The sequence below is a fragment of the Carassius auratus genome, unplaced genomic scaffold (genome assembly GCF_003368295.1).
Source record: "Carassius auratus strain Wakin unplaced genomic scaffold, ASM336829v1 scaf_tig00015785, whole genome shotgun sequence".
In the NCBI taxonomy this organism is placed as follows: domain Eukaryota; kingdom Metazoa; phylum Chordata; class Actinopteri; order Cypriniformes; family Cyprinidae; genus Carassius; species Carassius auratus.
Genome location: NW_020524622.1, coordinates 11687 through 33800, shown reverse-complemented (window position 1 = coordinate 33800; position 22114 = coordinate 11687). Strand labels below are relative to the sequence as shown.

At 37.7% G+C, this 22114-nt stretch overlaps 1 protein-coding gene across 1 annotated transcript in view; it reads right to left on the bottom strand.

Moving 5' to 3' along the window:
- LOC113074939 (estrogen-related receptor gamma-like) overlaps nucleotides 1-20282 on the bottom strand; it is a gene marked incomplete at its 5' end in the record, with an annotated part of 28094 nt that extends 7812 nt beyond the window's left edge. The window contains 2 exon segments of the mRNA XM_026247645.1: nucleotides 17234-17395; nucleotides 20172-20282. Of these exon segments, the coding sequence (XP_026103430.1) occupies nucleotides 17234-17395; nucleotides 20172-20282 (273 nt within the window).
- Nucleotides 20283-22114: the final 1832 nt, after the last annotated feature.

Below are 22114 nucleotides of genomic sequence, written 5' to 3'. Positions count from 1 at the left end.
ACTCTTTTATTTGACAGACACAAAGCAGACTGCCCCATCCCGATGACACACGAGCATTATCTGATCCAGCGTTCAATCTCCAGTAACGTCCTCTCAATTTAACTCTCTTAGCCCGGAGACCAGCTTCAGAGCTCAGACTCCCTCTCTCTCTCCAGCAGCACTGAAGGGGTTTTGCCACTGGCACAATCTCTCTTCTTCTCTTTATCGCTCTCTTTTCTCTCAGTAAACTGATGTACTTTGTGCTAGACGGGGGAGGAAAGGCTAAGTATGTGGATCTGTGAAGGTTACACCAGAAGAAGGTATCTGATGGCTGAGGCCTTGTGAAACCTGCAGTGGCTTTTCAGAAGAAATAAGCATTGGAGCAGCGCATAGCACAGGCTGACAGAAAGAGGCTGCGGTGCAGCCATGCGAAGTTAACCCCTGCCGGGCAGGACTGCTCACCACCAGGCCTCACAGCAACCACCGGCCGTCCGTCTGCCAAATCTATTCTGACTGCACGTTTACATACTGAGAGAGCCCACCGAGACAAACACACACACACATATGCGGTCGTTCCTCCTCCTCGTCTTCCTCAAGGCAGACTTCACCTCAGCATCGCTTCATAGCCGTCATATAAACACAGGAGCGCTCAGCTCCTCTGTCTCACTCTAAGCAACACCCCTGCTTATTTTCTCATGGTTGCAGGGTAAATGAACACGCTTGAGCAATGAGAATCAGCGCTATTCTGCGTGCCGACCATGCTGAATGTTTATTTGATGCATCCTTGCTCCCTCCTGAGCTCCTGTGTGAGTATACACTCTATTTGCTTTCACACTTTGTCAAGACGATGATGACACAGTGACTAATCTACTTGCAAAAATAGTGCTGTGGAGAGCGAAGGTGAGACTTAGTAATATTAGAAGTCCAAGTTGTCATATCGCCTCAATGGAACTACATTTGATAATAAAACAACAACAAACTACAACAGATTTCAACGTATTAACATCTCACAGAATCAAGAAAAACAGCACGGTTATGAGAGCGATATTGCTTTTATACTGTTCAGTTCATTAAACTAAAATGAATATTGATTAACTTCCATTTTAAACTTAGAATATTGTCGGTCTGGTCGGAAATGGAATCAAACTGTGTCTCAGACTAAAACATAGTAGTGACCGGCATTTCTATCAGTGTTTTTGAATCATATTAATTTTGTTGATAAAGACTTATTTCATTCCTGATATATTAACTGTGAAACTGCTTAATTTCTTTTTTATGATTTGCCTTTTATTATATTTTGGCCTGTTTTGAACAATGTTTTGATGTAAATGTATCAGAGATGCTCACAAGTCTCTGAGCTAGAGTCCAAGTCAAGTCTCAAGTCTCTGAGCTAGAGTCCAAGTCAAGTCTCAAGTCTCTGAGCTAGAGTCCAAGTCAAGTCTCAAGTCTCTGAGCTAGAGTCCAAGTCAAGTCTCAAGTCTCTGAGCTAGAGTCCAAGTCAAGTCTCAAGTCTCTTTATTATATTAAGTCTCTGGTTATAATAAATGTTGCATCACGTACAGCGACCCATCCAAGCTGCTTAGAACACTGCATAGCTATAAGGAATTCAAAGCATGTAATATGTTATTATGACAACTCTATCTATTAGCATACAATATCAACTTTGATTTTGGTAAATAATCAGTGTAAACAGGCTATTGCAACATGACAAAAAAAAAAACACCAAGAATGCTTTACTTTTAAGTTAATATCTGTATTTTGCATTTATGGATTCAGTAATGGCCTTCTGTCTGTCCTGGCTGTATAGCTGCACACCTCTTGTCTGGCTTAAGAATGAACAAAGCTACGCTGACTTATGTTATTCATACAATACCTACTCACAAATAAACATCAAAAACAAAGCCGGCTGCAATGAATTTCTGTGCAAAACAGCTTTTACTACTAACTCTTCCACACAAGAACATTGTTATCACACAAGAACATTTTGATAGAGAACCAAAAATATTTAAAGTAGATAAAATTAGAATAAATAAAATGGAAATGTCTACATACTATTACTACTGTAAACTTTGCAAATAGGACATCAGCCCCTTCAAGTCAATGAACAATAACAAAGTGGGCTGCAATGAATATCTGTGCAAAACGTCATGGCTCCGCTCCTACCCAATGACAGAGGCACGCAGGGTTTTTTCCACTGGAGTACTCACGTGAAGGATGCGTGCACAACTAATAACTAATATCATCACGCTATAAAGGGTTGGCCTGCGCTGGGTGCGCCCCTCCCCCTATAACTGTTCTGTCTCGCGGAGGAGCTCATTTGTGTGCATCTGTGTGAAACACGCGCTCTGAAACACGCATAGGAAAAAAGAGCGACAGAAAGAACGGCTCCCCTCCAGCCGTGACTCGGCTCCCATCGTTCATGTTTATGAGCGGTTCAAAAGAATCGGTTCGTTCGCGAACGTCACAACTCTTACAGCGAGCTCATCTGACGTTTACTAAAAATTAACATTGTTCACGAGTCCCGGAGCTCGAGTCCGAGTCGAGTCTGAAGTCTTTCGAGGACGAGTCTCAAGTCGAGTCTGAAGTCACTGTTTGTGCGACTTAAGTCGCACTCGAGTCCGAGTCTCAAACTCGAGTCCCCATCTCTGAAATGTATATACCATATTTAATTTAGTAATAATGTATAGTTTTCATCCCTAGTTGTTTCATCTCTGTACAACGATATGTTGTACCAATAAACAGAGAAAAATAAATATTACATACATGCATAAATACATAAAGCAAACATATTTAGTATATTTGATTCACTAAAACAGACCCTTTGTAGCATTAATATCTAAATTAGCAATAAAAATGATATGTTTTTGGAATAAGTTCAGCTGATTGGTGATTACTGTAAGCTTACAGGTAAGCCTGTGGTGAGGCTAATGATGCCAAAGGCCATGGTGAGACAGGAACAACCATCATGCCAGTCTCTGTCTGTCCATTTACTGCCCCAGTGAGGCGCTGAGACGCTTCCCCCTTACCAGCTAAACCGGCCGTCTGCAAAACTCTTCCACCCAAACAAATATTAGCCTACAGAAGTCTTGCACAAATCAAAAACAACATGAAAAGGCAAACAAGAGTGTTTTGTGTGTGTGTAAACAGTCGGGTCTTTAGTCTCCCTTCCCCCCTCAGAGAGGGGGGACACAGGGGAAGTGATGACAGGAGCCGCATACACACAAACTGCCGCAGCGCTCCTCTTTGCTTTTATCACCGGCCGCCTTTCATCTCCACAAAACAACACCATTCAGAGAGAGAAAGAGAGAGAAATCACACTTTTTAGGAGGGAAAACACATTAACACCGCCATAGCTGTCCACATCCATTTAGCGGCTAAGCAAATATTCACCTGTCAGTGTGAGGCACGCTGCCGTACAGCGTTTACCGTGATCACATACGCACCGCTACGGTGTTAAACAGCTGCTGGCTTCTGCTCTACCATTCAATAGAGTTAAACAGAATTGAGTGATCTTCCCTCAGGCTTTTCTTTGTGGGAAAAAAAATGAATGGTATTTTTTTTTTCTTTTTTTTGCCATTTATTATTTTGTTTCCGTTCTGTGAGGAATTTTAGAAACTGAAAGCTATCAGCTGAAGGATAATGGTGAAGAAAAGTGAAGCAAAGGTTATCAACTGTGTCATTAGACTATTAAAACCAACAAATCCTAACGAAATATAACCATGGTTAATGTTCGTAAAGGAAGGCACAAAATGACACTTTTTTCATAAAAAAATGTCTTAATACAAATCAACGGTTTTATTGTACATGATATATTGCTACATATTACTCCCAAAACTATATTTAAAAAAATATTTTACTAAAATACTTGCTTCCACTGTCTTCATCTGTAAGTCGCTGTAAAATGTTTCAACTAGCCTGGCTTTCCTTTTCAACTGAAGTCAATCACTCTTATTTTTAAGCCCTTTTTGTTATGTAATGTCACTTTTTACGTTCCAATCAATTACCAAAACAACTCCTTCTTACATTTTTTTCTTGCTAAATCTTCTGTTTCACTGTTGAACTCATGTTAACTAAATTTCATTTTAAAAAGTGCAATACCACACAACTAAACAAAAATAGATTTTTATTTAAGTTGTCACACTTCCTGCATACAATTTGGACATATCTGAATTGTTTGCTGTTGTTTTGCAGGATTTGCTTCACCCAACGCAGAGGAGAGGCTGCATCGTCACGTTAGCACGGCTTCTTGATTCTAATGCACTTAATTAGCAATCGGCAGACTCTTAATTGCATACATTAAGGCCGATTGGTGGTGGAGATTAATTCTAAATATACCCAGACAGCTGGTTAAGATAGCATGGATTACTGTTCAGACTGTACTTTTCCACTTAATTGCGTATGGAAACGAGGCAGCAACAGGCACATGTGCCCTGGTGGCGGCCGCGCAGAAGGGCGGCAGTTCCCCGGACTGTAATAAAGCGTCCATGGCTCCACAGATGGAGTGACATTAACCACAGCGCCGAAAAGCCATTTCCAACAATGAAATATCAATATTTACATTTTAATTACACCTTTTTCTTATTTCTCCCCAGAGTCTCTTAAGGTTGGCGAATGTGGAGGTGCCTCTTAAGGGTTTCGGATCGAGATTGATATTAATCTCGGGACTGACGTGGATTAGGAGTTTTTATTGTTTTGAGAAAAGTTACGTTGAACTATGAGATTATTAATGTGGTTAAAAGACCAAATAAATGTGTCTCCTCTTTCCTCTTTCTCATACACTGTAAAAAAACAATTGTGATTTTAATAGTAAAAGACTGTAAAAATGCAACTATAAAAACCTGTTAATTGTTTAAAAGTAAATTTCCACACTATACACGATGAATAAATTGTATTACATTTAATGTAATTGTATAGTAAAATACTGTTATTTGGTTTTTTGGAAGTGAAAAAGAAAAAGTCATTGTATAATTCACCATGATGGGGTTTAGTGTTTGTGTGAATGACACTGTGCACTTTCTATTGGCTATATATAAATTAGTATATCTCTTCTCAGCTTACAGAAGAGCTGTTTGTGATGAGCTTTGATCCATCATGTGACTTTCTCATCCTGTTTTTGGTGGTTATCAGTATTACAATGGTTCAAAACAGATATTAGAACTTCAGTATGCTGGTTTATTAAAATTACATCAGTTAATAAAATACGGTATTTTATTGTGAATTTAAGTTAGGTCTGTAAAACCTAAAATGTTGCTACCATGTTCCAGATTTTTTTTACTCATCCTGTAGTTCTTGTTTTTTTATGCTGATGTTTGCAGAAACCACAGCAGGTTTGTCTTATTGCTATTAGAAGGTATTAGTGTAGTTTGCACAGAGCTCTCCCCCTCACTCCTATGCCAGTCGGACGCCTTTGATGTGCACCTCCCCCCACGGGGGTCAGAGCATCTCCCGCTGGCAGGGACCAACAAACGCAACTGTCATCGTTCCATTAGGCCCAAAAGGATGTGTTAGGAAAGGCCATGAGATGCACGAGGCGAGGGCTTAAGTCTGAGCCTCAGACGCCCCCTTAGTTTGCCACAGCAAATAGTCAGGAGCGTGAGAGAGTGTGTGTGTCTATGTGTGTGTGTCTATGTGCACACATTGGAGGGGTGCAGGGCAAATACTTATACGGATTCATTTGTTTTCCCATGCTGATCGATAAAACCCCTTACGAGGCTGTATTGACAAACCCTATCTCATCTGGATGTCGTGGAAAAAAATAACACAAGAAAAAAATCTTTGATGATGCATTCTTCTCTAAAACATGGAATAACTGTGTTTGCCGCAGCATATTATTTATATGCTTATCATTGGAGATTAAATTTTGGGTAAAAAACATCCAGATCTCTCCGATAGAGGCCTGACTGCATGGATTAATTTCATATTGGAGGATTAGCGTCTCTCTCAAACATGATCCGGCCAGACAAACAGAAGCAGAGGAATGCCCTGCATTTCCACAAACAGTCAATGATACACACAGACAGACAGGGAGTCTCGCGCTTAAAGCGCACCTTAATGCTTCCGAGACAAGACATTACCCCATTCCACGGCAATGAGCACCTTTTAATTTCTGCAAAAGCCACGGCTGAAAATCTTAATTAATTGTTCCATACTGCTTCAGGGTCATTATGCAATGTAATAAAGGCCGTGTAATTATGAAATTTTACAGCCATTACTGAGGCTGATAGCTCGTATTTCATCATCAGGCGGGCCGATGGCTTTCCAGGCACACGGCTCCAAGTGATGGACTGCACACAGATCTATCAGGCCCAAACAATAAGCTGGCCAGGCTGGCGTAATAGCTACCCACAGATGAAGCAACAGATAAAGATAAACTATAAATCCGTAGCACAAACCCAAATGCTGTTTAGCGGCCGGCGTGAGCGAGCATTGAAGCCACGGTTTGATTACGCAATTGGAAATAAGGCAGTGATGCGTGTGAAGGAAGTAGCCGGGTGTTGGGAATCTGTAAATGTGCGTTTGATTGGTGAGGGAGTGAGGTAGGATGCCGGTGTATGCATTTTTTTTTTTTACCCCATTGATTCTCATTGTGAATAAATTAATTCATATGGGTTTCAAACTATAAGATGGTGAATAAATGTCAGAATTTTTGTGTGAAATTGTCCCTTTAACACACATGCACACACACACACACACAAATTAAAATAGAGCGAAGGACGTGAGAGAACCTGCACTTTAAAGGATAGCTATTTTAGAACAGAGAGAATAATATATAGAGTAATGCATGAAAGCATCGATCATGATAAACACAAGGGCTTATTTGAGAAGGGCCACATTTTATGTGCAAAATATGCAGGGAGGAAAGAATGAGGCGAAAAGGAATATGCTGATGCCAGTTTGCAAGACACAATGGCTCTTCGGCTTTGGAAGTACAGAAGAGGTTCTGTGGAGGGAAACTCTCTATACCTGAGGGACTGCAACAAAAGCGGCAGAGAAGGAAATTCAGAGAAGGGGAAAAAAAGGAAGGGAGAACATTTTGGACACACTGAAGGTAGCAGCAGACATTTAAATGTGAATTTTCATTCAAATATGAAATATGGTGATGAGGAGGAGGAGGAGGAGGAGGACACTCAGATGTTGAGACATCCAAGAGAGTACTGTATTTGAAGCAGTACTGCTTTTTAATCTCTTTGAGTCAATGACAAATAAGTGACCACAATAAAAAAATTGGAAAAATCTTATATAAATGATTAAAAACACATTAAAATGTTGTATCATATATATTATCTTCGTATTATCAATTTTCTTATAATTTTGTATTCTTTTTAATAATGTTGAATTTCATACTAAAATTCAATATTAAAAAAGATGTATACATTAAAAGAGTTAGGTTCAAATGATTGTGTTTATGTTCATACATTTGGACAAATAACTACAAAAGTAATTAAATTAGTGTCATGTTATTGACCCACATGTACTCTGAGTATCCTTTCTAATGGCGGTTCAGGTTTTCAGTAAATCTGCATTATGTGACGCTCTGCTGATCTGTTCTGCTTTGCACTGTGTGAAGAAGACACTTTCTCTGTTTCAAACATACCCAATCACTTTATTCATAAGCAACACACTGGGCACGACCATATACTGGCCACGTTGCCTTGCCTCCACATTAATAATAATTTACATCATGATTAGGCTGGTGTACAGGACCGAGGCAATATGTTGCACATCTTCAAAAGCCTCAGTTTAACTCCCAGCCTCGTTCCGATGTGTAGATTTGAGGTTATAATTCCTCAGAGCCCACCGACAGCTCAAATCCAATCCCATTTTCCTGCCTGCTTACTCTCTGATAGAGATGAGGCCCCCCTGAACTGATCGTTTGGGGTGGGTTTTCAGAGGAGTGCTGTTTCGAGCCTGTCTGTGAACTTTGCATGAACCTCTAGACTAAAAAACTAAATACAAAGAAAAAAAATCATAATATGATGACAGGCCTGTTCTTCCTCCCAGCATATTTGCTACTGGAGATGGGAGGATTGAAATAGAGTTTGGTTTGTATAATTACGTCCATCTATCTTTATATTCCACTAGCATATCACAAATTGAAAATACTAAAAATTGACTGTTCATTCTGATGGTTAATGATTGGCGTAGACACGGCGATGATTTATTGGTTACTTACTGATGTGACACATTTGCATCTTATTAGATGGAGATTACTAGGAGGCCCTTTCAGATTGCAGGACGCGGCCCTTCACAAACCGCCTGATGGATTGATTTGATTTGCAAATGTAATCAAACTAATAAGAGGGAAAAATGAGCAATAATGCCTTGTTTTTTCAACGGGCAATCACACAGGGCCGCCCCCCGCTGGCTGTGGGGCAGACACAGGGCCTGATGGGTTGGTAAGAATGCAGCGCTGGTGAGAGGCCAGAAGGTTACTGTCACACCTATTCAGCTCTCTTACAGCCTTTATAAAGCAAATGTGTCCTTTATAAAGACTGACACACAAGAGCACAGATAAACAAGGGCATAATGCAGAGCTTTGCATTTGTTTTCACATGACAAAGCGTGATGCAAATCTGGCTTCTGTCAGGTGCATTTCCAACAGGCTGAGACAGGCGTGTTTACATGTGAGGTGTGGTGGAGGCTGGACGATCGCTCTATGATTCTATGAGGCACAGTCAATTCGCAAAAAGAAGGGGAAAAAAAGAGAGAACATCTATATTAATTTCAAGGAGGAAATCGATGCTTAAATATGGTGAGCAATAATCACATGAATACATCCATCATGTGTTCCTAACATAATCAATTCCTGAATTTAAAATATATTAAAATTATAAATATATATATATATATATATATATATATATATATATATATATATATATATATATATATATATATATATATATATATATATAAACGAACTGTTTTAACCTGAAACAGTGACAGAAATATTACTTTATGTAATGATACTACTACTAAAATTATTTTTATAACATTATTTTTAAAGGAATATTTACTTGAATAATTATTTACTGGATTTATTTTGCAGAAAAATGTAAATACACAACACAGTATTTATGGAAAAAAGAAAGAAAAAAATATAATAAATGTGTTTTTTTTTTCTAAAATCAGTTAACTATAGATGCTTTTGTTTATTAATATTTATTGAAACCATAAAATTAGAACCCAGAAAAATAGCACTGTTTTAAAGTTTAGCAAAAATGACATTTTGTTTATGGCCATGTGAAATATATATGGATCTAATATATATATATATATATATATATATATATATATATATATATATATATATATATATATATATATATATATATATATATATATATATATATATATATATACTTTATACTTTAAAAAATTGCTATTTAATAGTGTATAAATAATTTGGGAAATAATTAAATAAATAAAATAAAATTTAAGAAAAAAAAAACAGATTTCATAGGGCCCTATGTTGCATTTACCAGGATCTTTTCACAATCAAACACTGTACTCAGACTAATCAGACAAAGGTTAAGATGACAAAAACACACACCAAAAAGCTGGAGTGAGAGACCAGTGTACAGAAAAAGAGACACAATCCACATACTGACATGCACAAAAAGAACAAATCCGAGTGTAATGGGGTAAAAGTTGAGTAAGGCACCATTCTTACACCCGAGTCCATAATGTCAGAACGTAACACAGACTGTAGGCAGCACATCAGTATGAAGTTATTACTGTTCTGTGGTTAATTTCAAAGTAGACTGTGAGCTGACACGGCCTTCCCCTTAATGGTACACCACAAACAAAACCTTGAGAAGAAAACGGCTCATTTCCACCAACTACCATCCTGTTTTATCTATAATACCCAACTTACAGATTTATATCACTTGAAAATAATAATAAGAGACGGAGTTGAAGATAGGTTATGTGATCATGACCTTTGAACTACGCTAAAACAGCAATATAAAACGCACAATCTCTCTGACACACATTTCTCCAATCTTTGCTCTGTCTGTACAGCCCTTTTCTCTGAGTGTCAGACTTAATTTAGTGTGTCTCACTTTGCTGAATGTATCAGGAGTGAAACCCCTGCTAAAAGTGAAAATTTGATTTGCTAAAAGGAGCTTAGGGCATCTATTAATCAATATTTGCAGTGTGTCAGTCTGAGGGCGGTGACAGACAAGGCCTCATTTAGAGATTGGATGTAGTGGGGATATCGGGTGGGGGTTGGGGTGTCACGAATGGGTTTTCTCCTCTCATCCAGGGCAGGGAAGAGGAGGAGGGTCCCAAAAATCACATCTGGGAAAGCACTGGCAGGCACGCACATCAGCGAGGAGGAATAAGCGGGCTTACTCCAGTTTGCAGATAATTATGTTTACATATGATTAGCTCTTCCTCCAGTGGGTTCACGAGCTTAATGAGACTAAACTAGCAAGCATGTTCAGTCAAAATGAGACTGGAGTGAGAAAGAGGGAGGAACTAAACAGATAAAAAAAAGGCATAAATTGACACAACATGCATTTTCATGAAACATCTAGTGACTTTTGAATCTATAGTGCCACAGCATAAGTTGTGAGTTGTGAGCTAGCAGTATCAATTGAATGTGATGATATAGATCATGACCACATACTGTGGAATGATGTCAAATCAGAGTGTCTTTCTATTATTTTGCTGGTTGCACTCAAAAAAAAAAAGAAAAAAAGAAAGAAAGGAAGAGAGAGCATGACTAGTGTAGTGTGATACATTAACAAATGACTCAGTTCTTTTAATGATTCAAACACACATACACACACACAAACTTGGTTTTAAGCTATTAGACAGAATCAGATTTATGTTTGTTTTAAATAATAAAAAATTAAACGTTATCTTTGACTTTGTGGTAGCTGACTGGCTCTCATAAAGTAGCATTTTTGTGCCACAAAAACAAACAAAAACAAGTTGATGTAATATAATTTTAAAATGCACCTTTAAACATTTGTGAAACTTAAATCACTATAATTCTATTTTAAAGCATTAAACCCTGAATTGAAAGATTTATAATATTAATATACAAATATAAATTATATTTGAAAAATGTTTAAAAATCATTAAACCACGAAATTAAATATTTAAAATATTAACAATACACAATACATGTATACAATATACTATATATAGTATACAATATATATATATTTCTCTATTTGGTACCATTTATTGTTTTATCATTCATATTTATTTTAAAATAATTTCATAATTTATTGCTTTATTATTATTATACAAATATAATATATATATATATATATATATATATATATATATATATATATATATATATATATATATATATATATATATATATATATATATATATATATATATATATATATATATTATACACATGGTCATATATACATACAGGCCTAAGGAAACATAAAACATAATAGGCCTAAATAAAACAGGAAACACTGGTGTGAAATGTGCATTATTCCAGCACTATATTACAATGCCAAGAGTGACCGTAAGACCTTTATCTCCATTGTGTTTTCCCATCCTGAAGATTAGGGTCTGGGAAAGGGCTCATGGAGAAAGCAAACCTATGCTTTAGATAAATCCCTTGCTCAGCTCCTGATTAAGACATCTCACCAGCTGCCCGACAGCCTGAGACAGGGCGCGAGTTAAATAAAAAAGCATAAAAACTAAAAAACACACATGTTGCATTGACGATGCAGCCTGCAGGCAGTTGTGCACGCTTTGCCAGGGTAACTTTAATTGCTATTGTTCGTTTCCAGAACAGGCCACTAAGCCTGTACACACAGGTCAGCCAATAATGATGACACCTCAATCACGTCTGCAGATTGCACTGAGTAAGCGCATCCTGCTTTTTTTTTTTCTCCTAACAAGGTTTCTGGGCGAATATGCTAATCCCACGGCGTCTGTCCGACGAGCACGTAATCGTCTTATTATGTCCCGAGAAACCTCGCTGCGATATTTGAGTAGGAGTCGGGCTTCCACGACTCTCTCCTTCTCTTGAACCTATTACGAATGCACTGGCCCTGACAATTGAAGGAGCGAGAGAGAGGCCTGGTCGAGGGAGAGAGGGACAGGAAGGTGTGAGAGCGAGAGCGGGAAAAAAAGATGGAGCTGGGGGGAGGCAGAGGAATGAAGTGGAGTGTGGCAGTACCTCAGTATCTACATAAAAGAGATTAGAGTCGACAAGGTTCCATTTTACTGCTCAATCATATTGTGTTAGCACGCGCTTATCCGCGTGCCAGTGAAAATTGAAAGGGGAATAAAGAAAGAGAGAAAGTCCCCGAGATAGGACCAAGAATGAGAGAAGCCCGAGCAATTTCAGCCTGCATAAAGGGCCTGTAATAGTGATGGTCCTGTCATGTTAAAAAGCCAGTGCCGGTCCATGTGCTGGCCATTCTTGAAGCCCGCTCGTCAAGTCAAGTGCGACCGGCCGCCATTGTGCACCACTGTGTTACGATAAGGCATGTCACAACCATATGACAGCACGTTTTCATTTATTTTTATAGCTTCTAGCTGGCATGAGGTGACTAATTCTATTTACAGATTTTTTTATTTTTTTTTTGCTCCCACCCTTTTCCACTACAAACAGTTCTCTTTCAAATGCTAGAATAAAACTATTTCCCTAACCCAGCAAGTTTTTTTTAATTGCTCCTCTAATTCTATTCACAGGTTATTATTGTTATTATTTTTTTTTTTACTTTTATTTAATTTTTTCTTTCCATCTTTTTTCTTTTCCACTCTTACTGCACAGCTTAAATCCTAAAACGAATAATTGTGTCAATACAGCACAATTTTTATTTTATTTTTTTACTAATTCTATTTCCTTTTTTTTTTCTCTGATGACTCTTCAGATTTTTTCTTTGGTGCTTCAAAAATTCTCTTTCCTCACAGCCACACAGCTTAAATGTTAAAATAATTACAGCCTTAATACAGGGCATTTTGTGGTTTTTCATTCTCTCTCTAATTCTATTTCCAGGTTGTTGTTGTTTTTTTTTTTGTTTTTTTTTGCTTTTCGTGCCTTTCTCTCTAACAAAAATTGTCTTTCCTCTCCCCTGCACAGCTTTTAATAAGCTTTCCTCAATACAGGATATTTTGTGAGTTTTTATGCTTTCTCTAATTCTCTTAACACAGCTTTTTTTTGCCTTTATTTAAAAAAGTCTTTCATTTCTGTCTTTTTCCACTACAAACTTCAATATAATGTCATATTTCCAATACAAATGCTAAAAAAAAATTACAGCCTCAATACACCTTTAATTCTAATTTACAGATTTTTTTTTCTTCAGATCTTTTTTCAGCTATTGCGTTTATTTATAGAGGTATTTTGTTCCTGCCTAAAAACAGTAAATGTAATTTAATATTTCAAAATTACACGCTAAATACATCACATTTTCACTTGTTTTTAGTCCTCCTGGCTGGCATGAGGGGACTCCAATTCTATTTACAGATAAAAGTACAGTTTTCTTTTTATTCCACTACAGACGTTTGCTCTTTCCTCTCCTCCCCTGCAGCTTAAATGCTCAAATAAAATTACAGCCGGAATACTTTAATCCCACAAATGAGATTCCTCGCCCTAATCCACATTATGTCATTTTCTGCTTTTTTTTTTTTTTTTTTTCTCTACCCTCGTATTGAGTTAATATCACTTTCCAAATCCTTGCATCTCCCATAATGCCAGGCTTACAGGAATGGGCGACGCCAGGGTTTTGTTCAGGCACCCTTTCTCACAGTGTGTTTGTAAACCATATCAAATGTTTTCACGGCCTATACGAGCATGTAAATGATCAGAGGAGGGAGAAGGTGCGAAGCCTCTGCGCATTAAAAAAGCAATCAGAAAGGAGCAGCCGTGTCTGCGCCGCCGGCGGAGGGAGCTACCACCGAGGCGTCTTTAACTCCATTCCGCAAAAACACAGACTGCTTCATTATCCACCAGCTCTCTGCAGCGGCAGCTCCAGTAATACTGAGTGATGTTTAAATTAGTTTACAATTTGCCTGCTCCTCGCCTAGGACAGATCGTAAGAGAAGGCGCTCAGAAATGTCAGCGGCGCTCCTAACCACCGTAACAAATTGTTGCCCATACGCTGCACACCTAATGACTTCAAATTAGCTTCTGTGCGAGAGGCTGACAGTTTGTTACGTCTGTTAGCAACATAGCCGCCGTATCATGAGCCATAAATTGGTTTGGACTCTCGGGGAGAATGGAGGCCTTCATCAATTTGATTAAAAAAAATTACTGTACCATAGAAACCGCAGAGACAAACCGGTTGGGAAAGAGAGAAATGCGCACATGGAGCTGTGGCGGAGCGGTTAGGGGAGGTTAACAGCAGGCCGTTTACAGAGCCCTTTGTCATTGTGTGTCTTTCTGATTGTGTGAGGTTAAGGGGAAAAAATATCACTTTCAGGGGCAAAAAATGTCTTGAGTTACAGGAGAACTTTTACTGAATCTCACACTTTTCTTTGGAAATGTTCATCGGGATACAGTAGCAATTGGAGCGCGAGGTGCAGGAGGAGATGAGAGCCGCAGGAATACCTGCTCCGGAGATGAGGGGGCTCCTTCCTCTTCAAACAAGACACAGAATTGCCTGCCGAGGTCTAATCATACAATCATCTCTCTTCTGCTGAGCAATCATTCATAGAATGTGAACTCTGACGCCAATCGAGAGACTCCTCAGTTTGCTTTGCGAGCAGACATGAACTAACATATGAACACTGTACAGAAAAAAAAGCTATGGATGTGCAAATGTATACAAGGAGAGAAGCAGAAGTTTGTATACAGCCTGAGACATTAAAGATACTTCTTAGCTTTGAAAAATAAATGACTGGAAAGTAATTATGTTACTGTGCTATGAAACACTGAAGGGCTAAAATGATTACTATTTTTTTTCTAGTAATGCTGGCCAATAATAAGTGAATTGTGTAACTGAACGAATATTTTCCACCACAACTTGGATATTACTATTTTTTTTTATTATAAACGTGTCAAGACAAATGGATTATTTCAACACTGATAACTTAGCATAAACTTTTTTATTAATAAAACTTTCTAGTTCTGAATAATGGCCAGTACATTCCACCATACTATACTAACTATAGTATATTATAAAATACCATTAATATAGTACATGAAATATATACTTCCCTTCAAGAGTTTGAGATTGAACTTTTTTATGTTTTTAAAAATAAGTAGTTTATAATTACCAATGGTGCATTTATTTGAGAAAAAACAGTAATATTTTAAAATATATTTAGTTTTTACAGTAACTCATCATTTTTTTTTTTATTATTGTAATATGGTTTACAATGTAATTCATACTTGTGATGTAAATGATCAAAAGCCAGTTTTCCAGTTTTTAGTGTTACAAGATTGTTCATAAATCTTTTCAAATACGCTGATTTATTATTATCAGAGCTGAAAACAGCCTCCTAATATTATCCTGGAAATCTTTATGGAACACATTTTTCAGGAATTCTTAATAAATATAATGTTGAGAATAACAGTATTTGTTTGAAATAGCTTTTTTTTGTAACATTATAAATGGTTTACCATCACATTTGATCAATTCAATGCATCTTTACTGTAGTATCGTTTTCTTAAAAAATATATATTCTACATTTAAAAAAAACTTATTGATCCAAACTATTAAAATATAATATAAGCATCATACAATGCTACACTACAGTATGCAGTCTGCTATACTATACTATGTACACAAATGTGCCACATTCCAGAAGCTCCAGCGGTGTGGCTTCCTGCACACAGGGAAAATCCCATTAAATCCACAGGGCAAGTCTGGGTCAATCTGGCATGGAGCAGCAGAAATAACCTCTTAATCCTGCATCTCGTGCCTGGCAGGAAATTGGCACTCTGATGAGCTTTAAGCCCATTTTATGGCTTGTGTGGCACTATTGCCCGGGGCCAGTATTAGCACAGTCATATCTACAGCACAAGGCCAACTACTACACAACTTCCTGTGCAGCAAATAAAGGTGTTAACATGTTTTGGTTAAAAGAGTGGTTTCTTCTCTTTAGTGAAAGTGGATGAATGAATCTCATAAAAGAACCTGCGCATGTTCACATGCTGTGAAACTATTACTATGTCTCCTTCGTTAAGTAACCACTCTTACTATTGTCTGATTTGAGAGCTTTTTCTCTTTACCTCATTTTTGCTCTCATAGTCAGTCACCTATGGGAAGCTCTTTCAAACACTGAGGGCTGAAGTGGGCAGCCACTGTCTGTGACCAGGGCCGTCTCAGATTAAATGCAAAAGAAGGGCTTTGTTAAGAAGATTACTGGAAACTCCTCATTCTGTCTTGTGGAGATGGGCAATAAGCAGCATTAGAGAGAGAGGAGGGGGGACACTTGTCTCAATCATGGTCAGTCATGCCATTATCGTTCATGGCTAATGTCAGGAATCCTTTCAACAGGGCTGCTGGTTGGCCGAAACAGCAGGAGAAAATGCCCCCCCCCCCCACTCCTGCAGTCATTGCGCTAAACTAAAGAAGGATCTGAGCTAAAACTAAACAAATTGATCCTTGTCTGCTGTCACAGAGGGAGGAAAAATGCTGACCTAAGGACCGTGTCAGTGGTGGCCTGGGTGATGGCAAATACCCTTGATTGACAAGGCACAGCTTTGTTTAGAGTTCAGGAGAGTGTTTTGCACTTGCTGAGAACAGCAATTACTCAGACACACTTTACAGTTTTTGTTCAGAATTTGCACATACAGTGAAGCACAGACGTCTGAGACTCTGCTGAAATTATAGAATTAAAAATGTCATTTAAACCTAAAAATAAATCAAAAGCTTTAGGATACTTTAACATGTAAAACAATCAAATGTTATGATAAAATATTATATATAAAATAGAAAAATATTGTATAATAAATACTTTATGTATTTTATATTTCTACAAATGCAGACAGAAAAATAAATAAGAGCAATAAAATAAAATAAAAACATTTGTGATAGTTAATAGTAATGTATGATAGTGTTAATAGTAGCATTCTCAGACTTGCGGGCACCACTTTCTATGAGGTTGCTTTTTTATTTTTTTATAAATGTTCCATCATTTAAAAATATCCATCAGATATATAATATCCAATTTGACTTTTTAAACCTGTATAAAACATCTGTTTTGTGATTTTTCATCTAGACTGAATGTGTTACCCACAGACCATTCAATCCATGCTTCCCACTGTGAGTTTCCCTGTAGTTGTGTGTAATTTCTATCTCTGGTCATGTCCTACCTGGGATATGCTTGGCCCAGCCAATGTTGACCACCAGTTCCCTGTCTGCCAGGTCGCAGAGCGTGGTCAGGGCTTTGATGTCGCTGTCGGGCACGGTGGGGTCAGGCATGGCGTAGATCTTCTCAGGCTCCGCCACCAGCAAGTGAGACACAATCTTGTTATCTGCAAGGCAGCCAAAGGGGACTGTATTTGAACACCGAGGGGAGAACAAAGAAACAGATTGGGATTATACCAGCAAGGTCATATAGTGTTTGGTTCAGTAGCAAAGAAAGCAATCAGATAACATGAAATATTGGCAGAGTTGTTTTCTCTGGGCGGAAAGATGGTTTTTGTAGTGCTGAAAATGCTGTTTTTGGCGTAAGAATGAAAGCCCGGTGCTTTTAATAATCTAAAATTCAGAGCTTTTTTGGTTATTGTTTATTGGTTAAGAGACAGTTTGATGGTGCAGAGCAGTGGTTCTTCACAAGTTTTGCTTTAAGAGAAAATAAAATAAATAAATAAAAATGACATATTATTTGTAATAATGGAATTTTATGTTGGCCAGATAAAATTAATCCAAAATAATGGAGTTTGAATGATTGTTGAAAATAAAATAAAATAAAATAAAATAAAATAAAATAAAATAAAATAAAATAAAATAAAATAAAATAAAATAAAATAAAATAAAATAAAATAAAATAGTTGAGAACCACTGCTGCTTTTTTAATTTACATCCTTCTGATGGTTTTCTCATTGTGGATTATGCTGTGAATTGCGCATATAAAGATTTTTGTTTGCGGTATTCTGTCAATCTAATGAGAGAAAGGACACACATTTCAGATTGGATTGCGTTGGTGAGGGAGATTGGAATAGGTAATTAGCGACACCCTTACAGTTAAATGAATTCATTTGCGGTTTAATCATCTATGTCAATGCAATATGATAGACAGACAGAAGCCAAATACAGCACTGCAATTTCTGTGTGCTTGTCTGTGTGTTTGCAAGGCCCAGACTAATCACTTTGAGCCCAGTGCATCTGTGTTTGAGGTCTGGGGACAAAACGGATCACTAAATTAAAAAGCATTAACTTCTGGTGTGTGTGTGTGTGTGTGTGTGTGTTGGAGGATGGTAAGAAATGGATCAATCAGCCCAGCCCTGCTACTCCAGGGAGTGGGGGAGCCTGTAAGTGCTATCTCTAGGTAAATCTTATTTAATGTTTCCCTAATTAGAATCAATGCAACCCAATTTCAAAACCCCATGCCTTTGTTATGTGCAAATAATCAATCAGGTAGGCTGGGACCATGTTTACTTCTCACTGTTTGTGAAAATAGAGAAAGAGATAGAAAGGAATGAGAGAAAAGATACAGAGAGCTCAGATAAAAGGCTCTATTAATGGGACACTGGACTAAAATACGAAAACCCTTTACAAAACGTAAACATTTGTCTGTACGCCCATGCAAGGGTGGACATATTCTAGATTACTGACTGATAAAAAGACATCAGTGGGGATTCATGTTGGATAAAAGATATTTAAATCCAAAACAGAATTCCGACCAAATATTCCCTATAAGAAAAGTCTCAATCAGCTATTTCATATGTCAATATATATCAAATCAGCATAACAATGGTGGTATAAATGCAGATTCTTTAGCTCACAAAATATGCACATAAAAAAAATGCAATGCAAATTCTAGAGTTAACAAACTCAAATTAAAAATCTGACTGTCTCTTTTAACTTAAAAGTGGGAAGGGTGCCATATTGAGTGCTTTGTCCGGTTCATTTTCCAATGAGTGGTCCACTGCCTCCCCCTTATACTGTCTCCCAAAGTCCCCATCTTGCTAGCATACAATAGCAGAGAAAAAAACGAAGTAATGAGAGTGGATGGGAGCTGGACATAGAGAATAAGCTTTAAAATAAGTTGCTTTGGGTGGCTGGAAATAAGCCTGAACCTGGAAGGAGGGATCAGTAGGATTAGGCAGAAGGTTATTCAGAGCACTGTATTCCTAAAATGATTTCTGCCACTGTAATAATTAAGATTATTTCCACTGCTATAATGCATAAAAGCATATTGTATTCCAGGAGAATATGCTACCATTAAGTAAAAAGGCTTTAGGGACAAATCTGTTAAGCGCTGCCGTGCTGTCTCTTTGCAGAGCAGTCTGACAGCGCGGAAGCTCCGGTATTGTGGGTTTGATGTCTTTGCCAGATTGGATTTAATCCGGATTAGACCCCTCTCTCCCTCTCGCGCTCGTCGCTCTCCCCTAACACACACACATGCACAAACATCTTTGTCGATTGGCTCTGTCATATACTACATCTCTGTCTTTCTTGTTTTGTGTCCAATTTCCTGGTGCATTGGAAAGAAGGTTGGTCACTGTAAGGTGACATTGAGAAATCAGTGAAAGATTCTGTGTTTTATCTTTTTGGGGTTTGACAGATGCAAAAACCGCAAACTTGAAGGGATATTTCACCCAAAACAGAAAACTGTAATCATTTACTCAACCTTGTGTCGTTCTGAACCTGTATGACTTTTTGTCAAACACAAAATAGAACATTTGAACAAATGGTTTAACTGTTTTTCAAACGACTCTCGTTCTTCTGCAGAGCACAAAATTTAAGAATTCCTTTCAGTATTTTTTTTAACCAATTTGGACCCTGTTAACTTTCATTGTATGGCCCAAAAATACTACATTTACAAAATCCTTTGAATTATGAAGAGGAAGGTAAGTCATGTTTGGAATGACATAAGGATGAGGAAAATATAACAGATTTTTTTTTTTTTTTTTTTTTTTTTGAATGAAACCTAAAATTGATTTTTTTTTTAAAGCAACCTTTGTACCTGTTTTATTTCTACATTTACGTGTTGTTTAAAAAAAGTGCATGTATTTGTATGAGAAAAGGTTCTTGAGGATGAGAAAATCTAAGAAAAAAGACATTAAATGAATGCAATGTTCTTACATGGCTTTTTGGGTGGCAGAGCCAGTTGAGGGTTCAAATATGGGCTGTTTTCTGCATCTATCCGACGTTTGTACTTCTGTCTTCCACCACGCACACGATCCAGTCGAACGCCTGATAAAAAAGCAGAGACAAGAAAAAACAAAAACAGCATTTACTTTCCGCACATCATTCTAGCCTCTTCAATAAAGCAGTCAGATAACCTGCGCTGTCACTTTAAAAGCACTGCGAGGGGAGTGGGCCGCTGTGAGCTGCACGGCAGCTGTCAGTGGCCATTTCAGGGATGTGGACAGGAGATGACCAGCTGCTGACAGACAGGGGCACACTCGCTCTCTCCATGTGACATCCGGACACGCACCTGCCCATCTCCCGCTTGTGGCGCGTGTGCATCTTTGAGCACTCAGTTCACAGAAAAATAACAGGTAAACAGCAGACAGCCATTTGTGTTAACACACATCCTCATAAGTGTTGGTGAGAACAATTACAGGAAATAGCGAAGAAGTGTTCAAGTACTAAAGTACTCGCGTGAAGCACCTCACGGTGTCTTTAAAAGGCATCCCATTCTCCTTCATCATTCAAAGCTCCCATCAATACCCCCACCCCCCAAAGAGTGCAAATAAAGTGTGATGGTTAGCTAATATATTGAGGCGCGAGGGTTGTGAAAACATTCTGAATCCATCCATCGCGACCTGCGATTCTGATGAGTGCAAAGCCTTAAAGACCTGTCCCTGCTTTTAATTAATTGACATACAAAAGAGCCTTAATTTAATTATGCAAACCTCTCCAGGGGATGGGCGGTTTCCGTGGAAACCACTTAAAGGTGGCCCAGGAGCCGTTTCATGTTGCATGCTGGAGAGGAACGGAATGGACATGAAGGCCCCAGTGGACCGGCCCTCGTTTCACAATTAAAACACTGGAATTCTCGTTTATTTGAATGGCGCTCAATCGCCACCTCCGCTGGGCTTTCAGGGCCTGACACTATCTGAATAATTTAACAATGAGATGCACCTTTCTCATATTGAACAGCGCTGACTGAAATTTTGAAGTGCTGCTTATGGGTTTTACCTGATTACATTTTAACTCAATGTCAATGGAGATGCTGACATGCAAAAACACAAGGGATTTCTCCCTAATATTTTGATCACTAGTTAGTTAAAATGGGGGTTTTTAATGGGCAAATAAAATGTAACTTTGGTCCACCAAACCCAATTATGGTCAACATTATTATTCATAATATAATATAATATGATATATGATATGATATGATATTATATGATATTATATAATAATACAGCCTTTATGTAAAATAATAAAAACATTTATTAATTAATTAATTAAAATGAATGGAATAATCCAATATAACATATAATATTTTTAAATAAAATAAAATAGAAAATAGAAGAAATTTATGTATAATCATTTTTATCTTGCCTATATCTTTATTTATTTATTTATTTATTTATTTATTTTTACTATCACCCTTGACTTGTATAGATCTGGGATGTGTACAATAAATGGAGATGCAACATAACCATGACATGAACTTGAAATCACACTGTGCAGATTCATAATTTTCACACTACAAGTTCATAACATTCAGTCATGCTCATTATATAAATGCTTTATCCCTTTATTATTGATTTCTTTCTAAATAAGCAATTAATTCTTATTAAATAGCAACCACAGCCGTAATATTTCCTCTTATAGATCAGTGTTTCACTATGACTGCACTACACACAGGCGTATTTTGGGACGGAGTGATAATGAGTGTTAATTAACTTTGACCCTGGCTGGTTGTTGATTATGTGACATTGTACTCCAGGACAAAAGCAGATCTGTGACCCTATTTGCTCACATTTCCACTAAGGAACACACGTCCCACAGGCTTCGTTTTACATGAGAACAGCGGTCTTAAAAAGATGTCACATTGCTAGCATAGCCTCCTT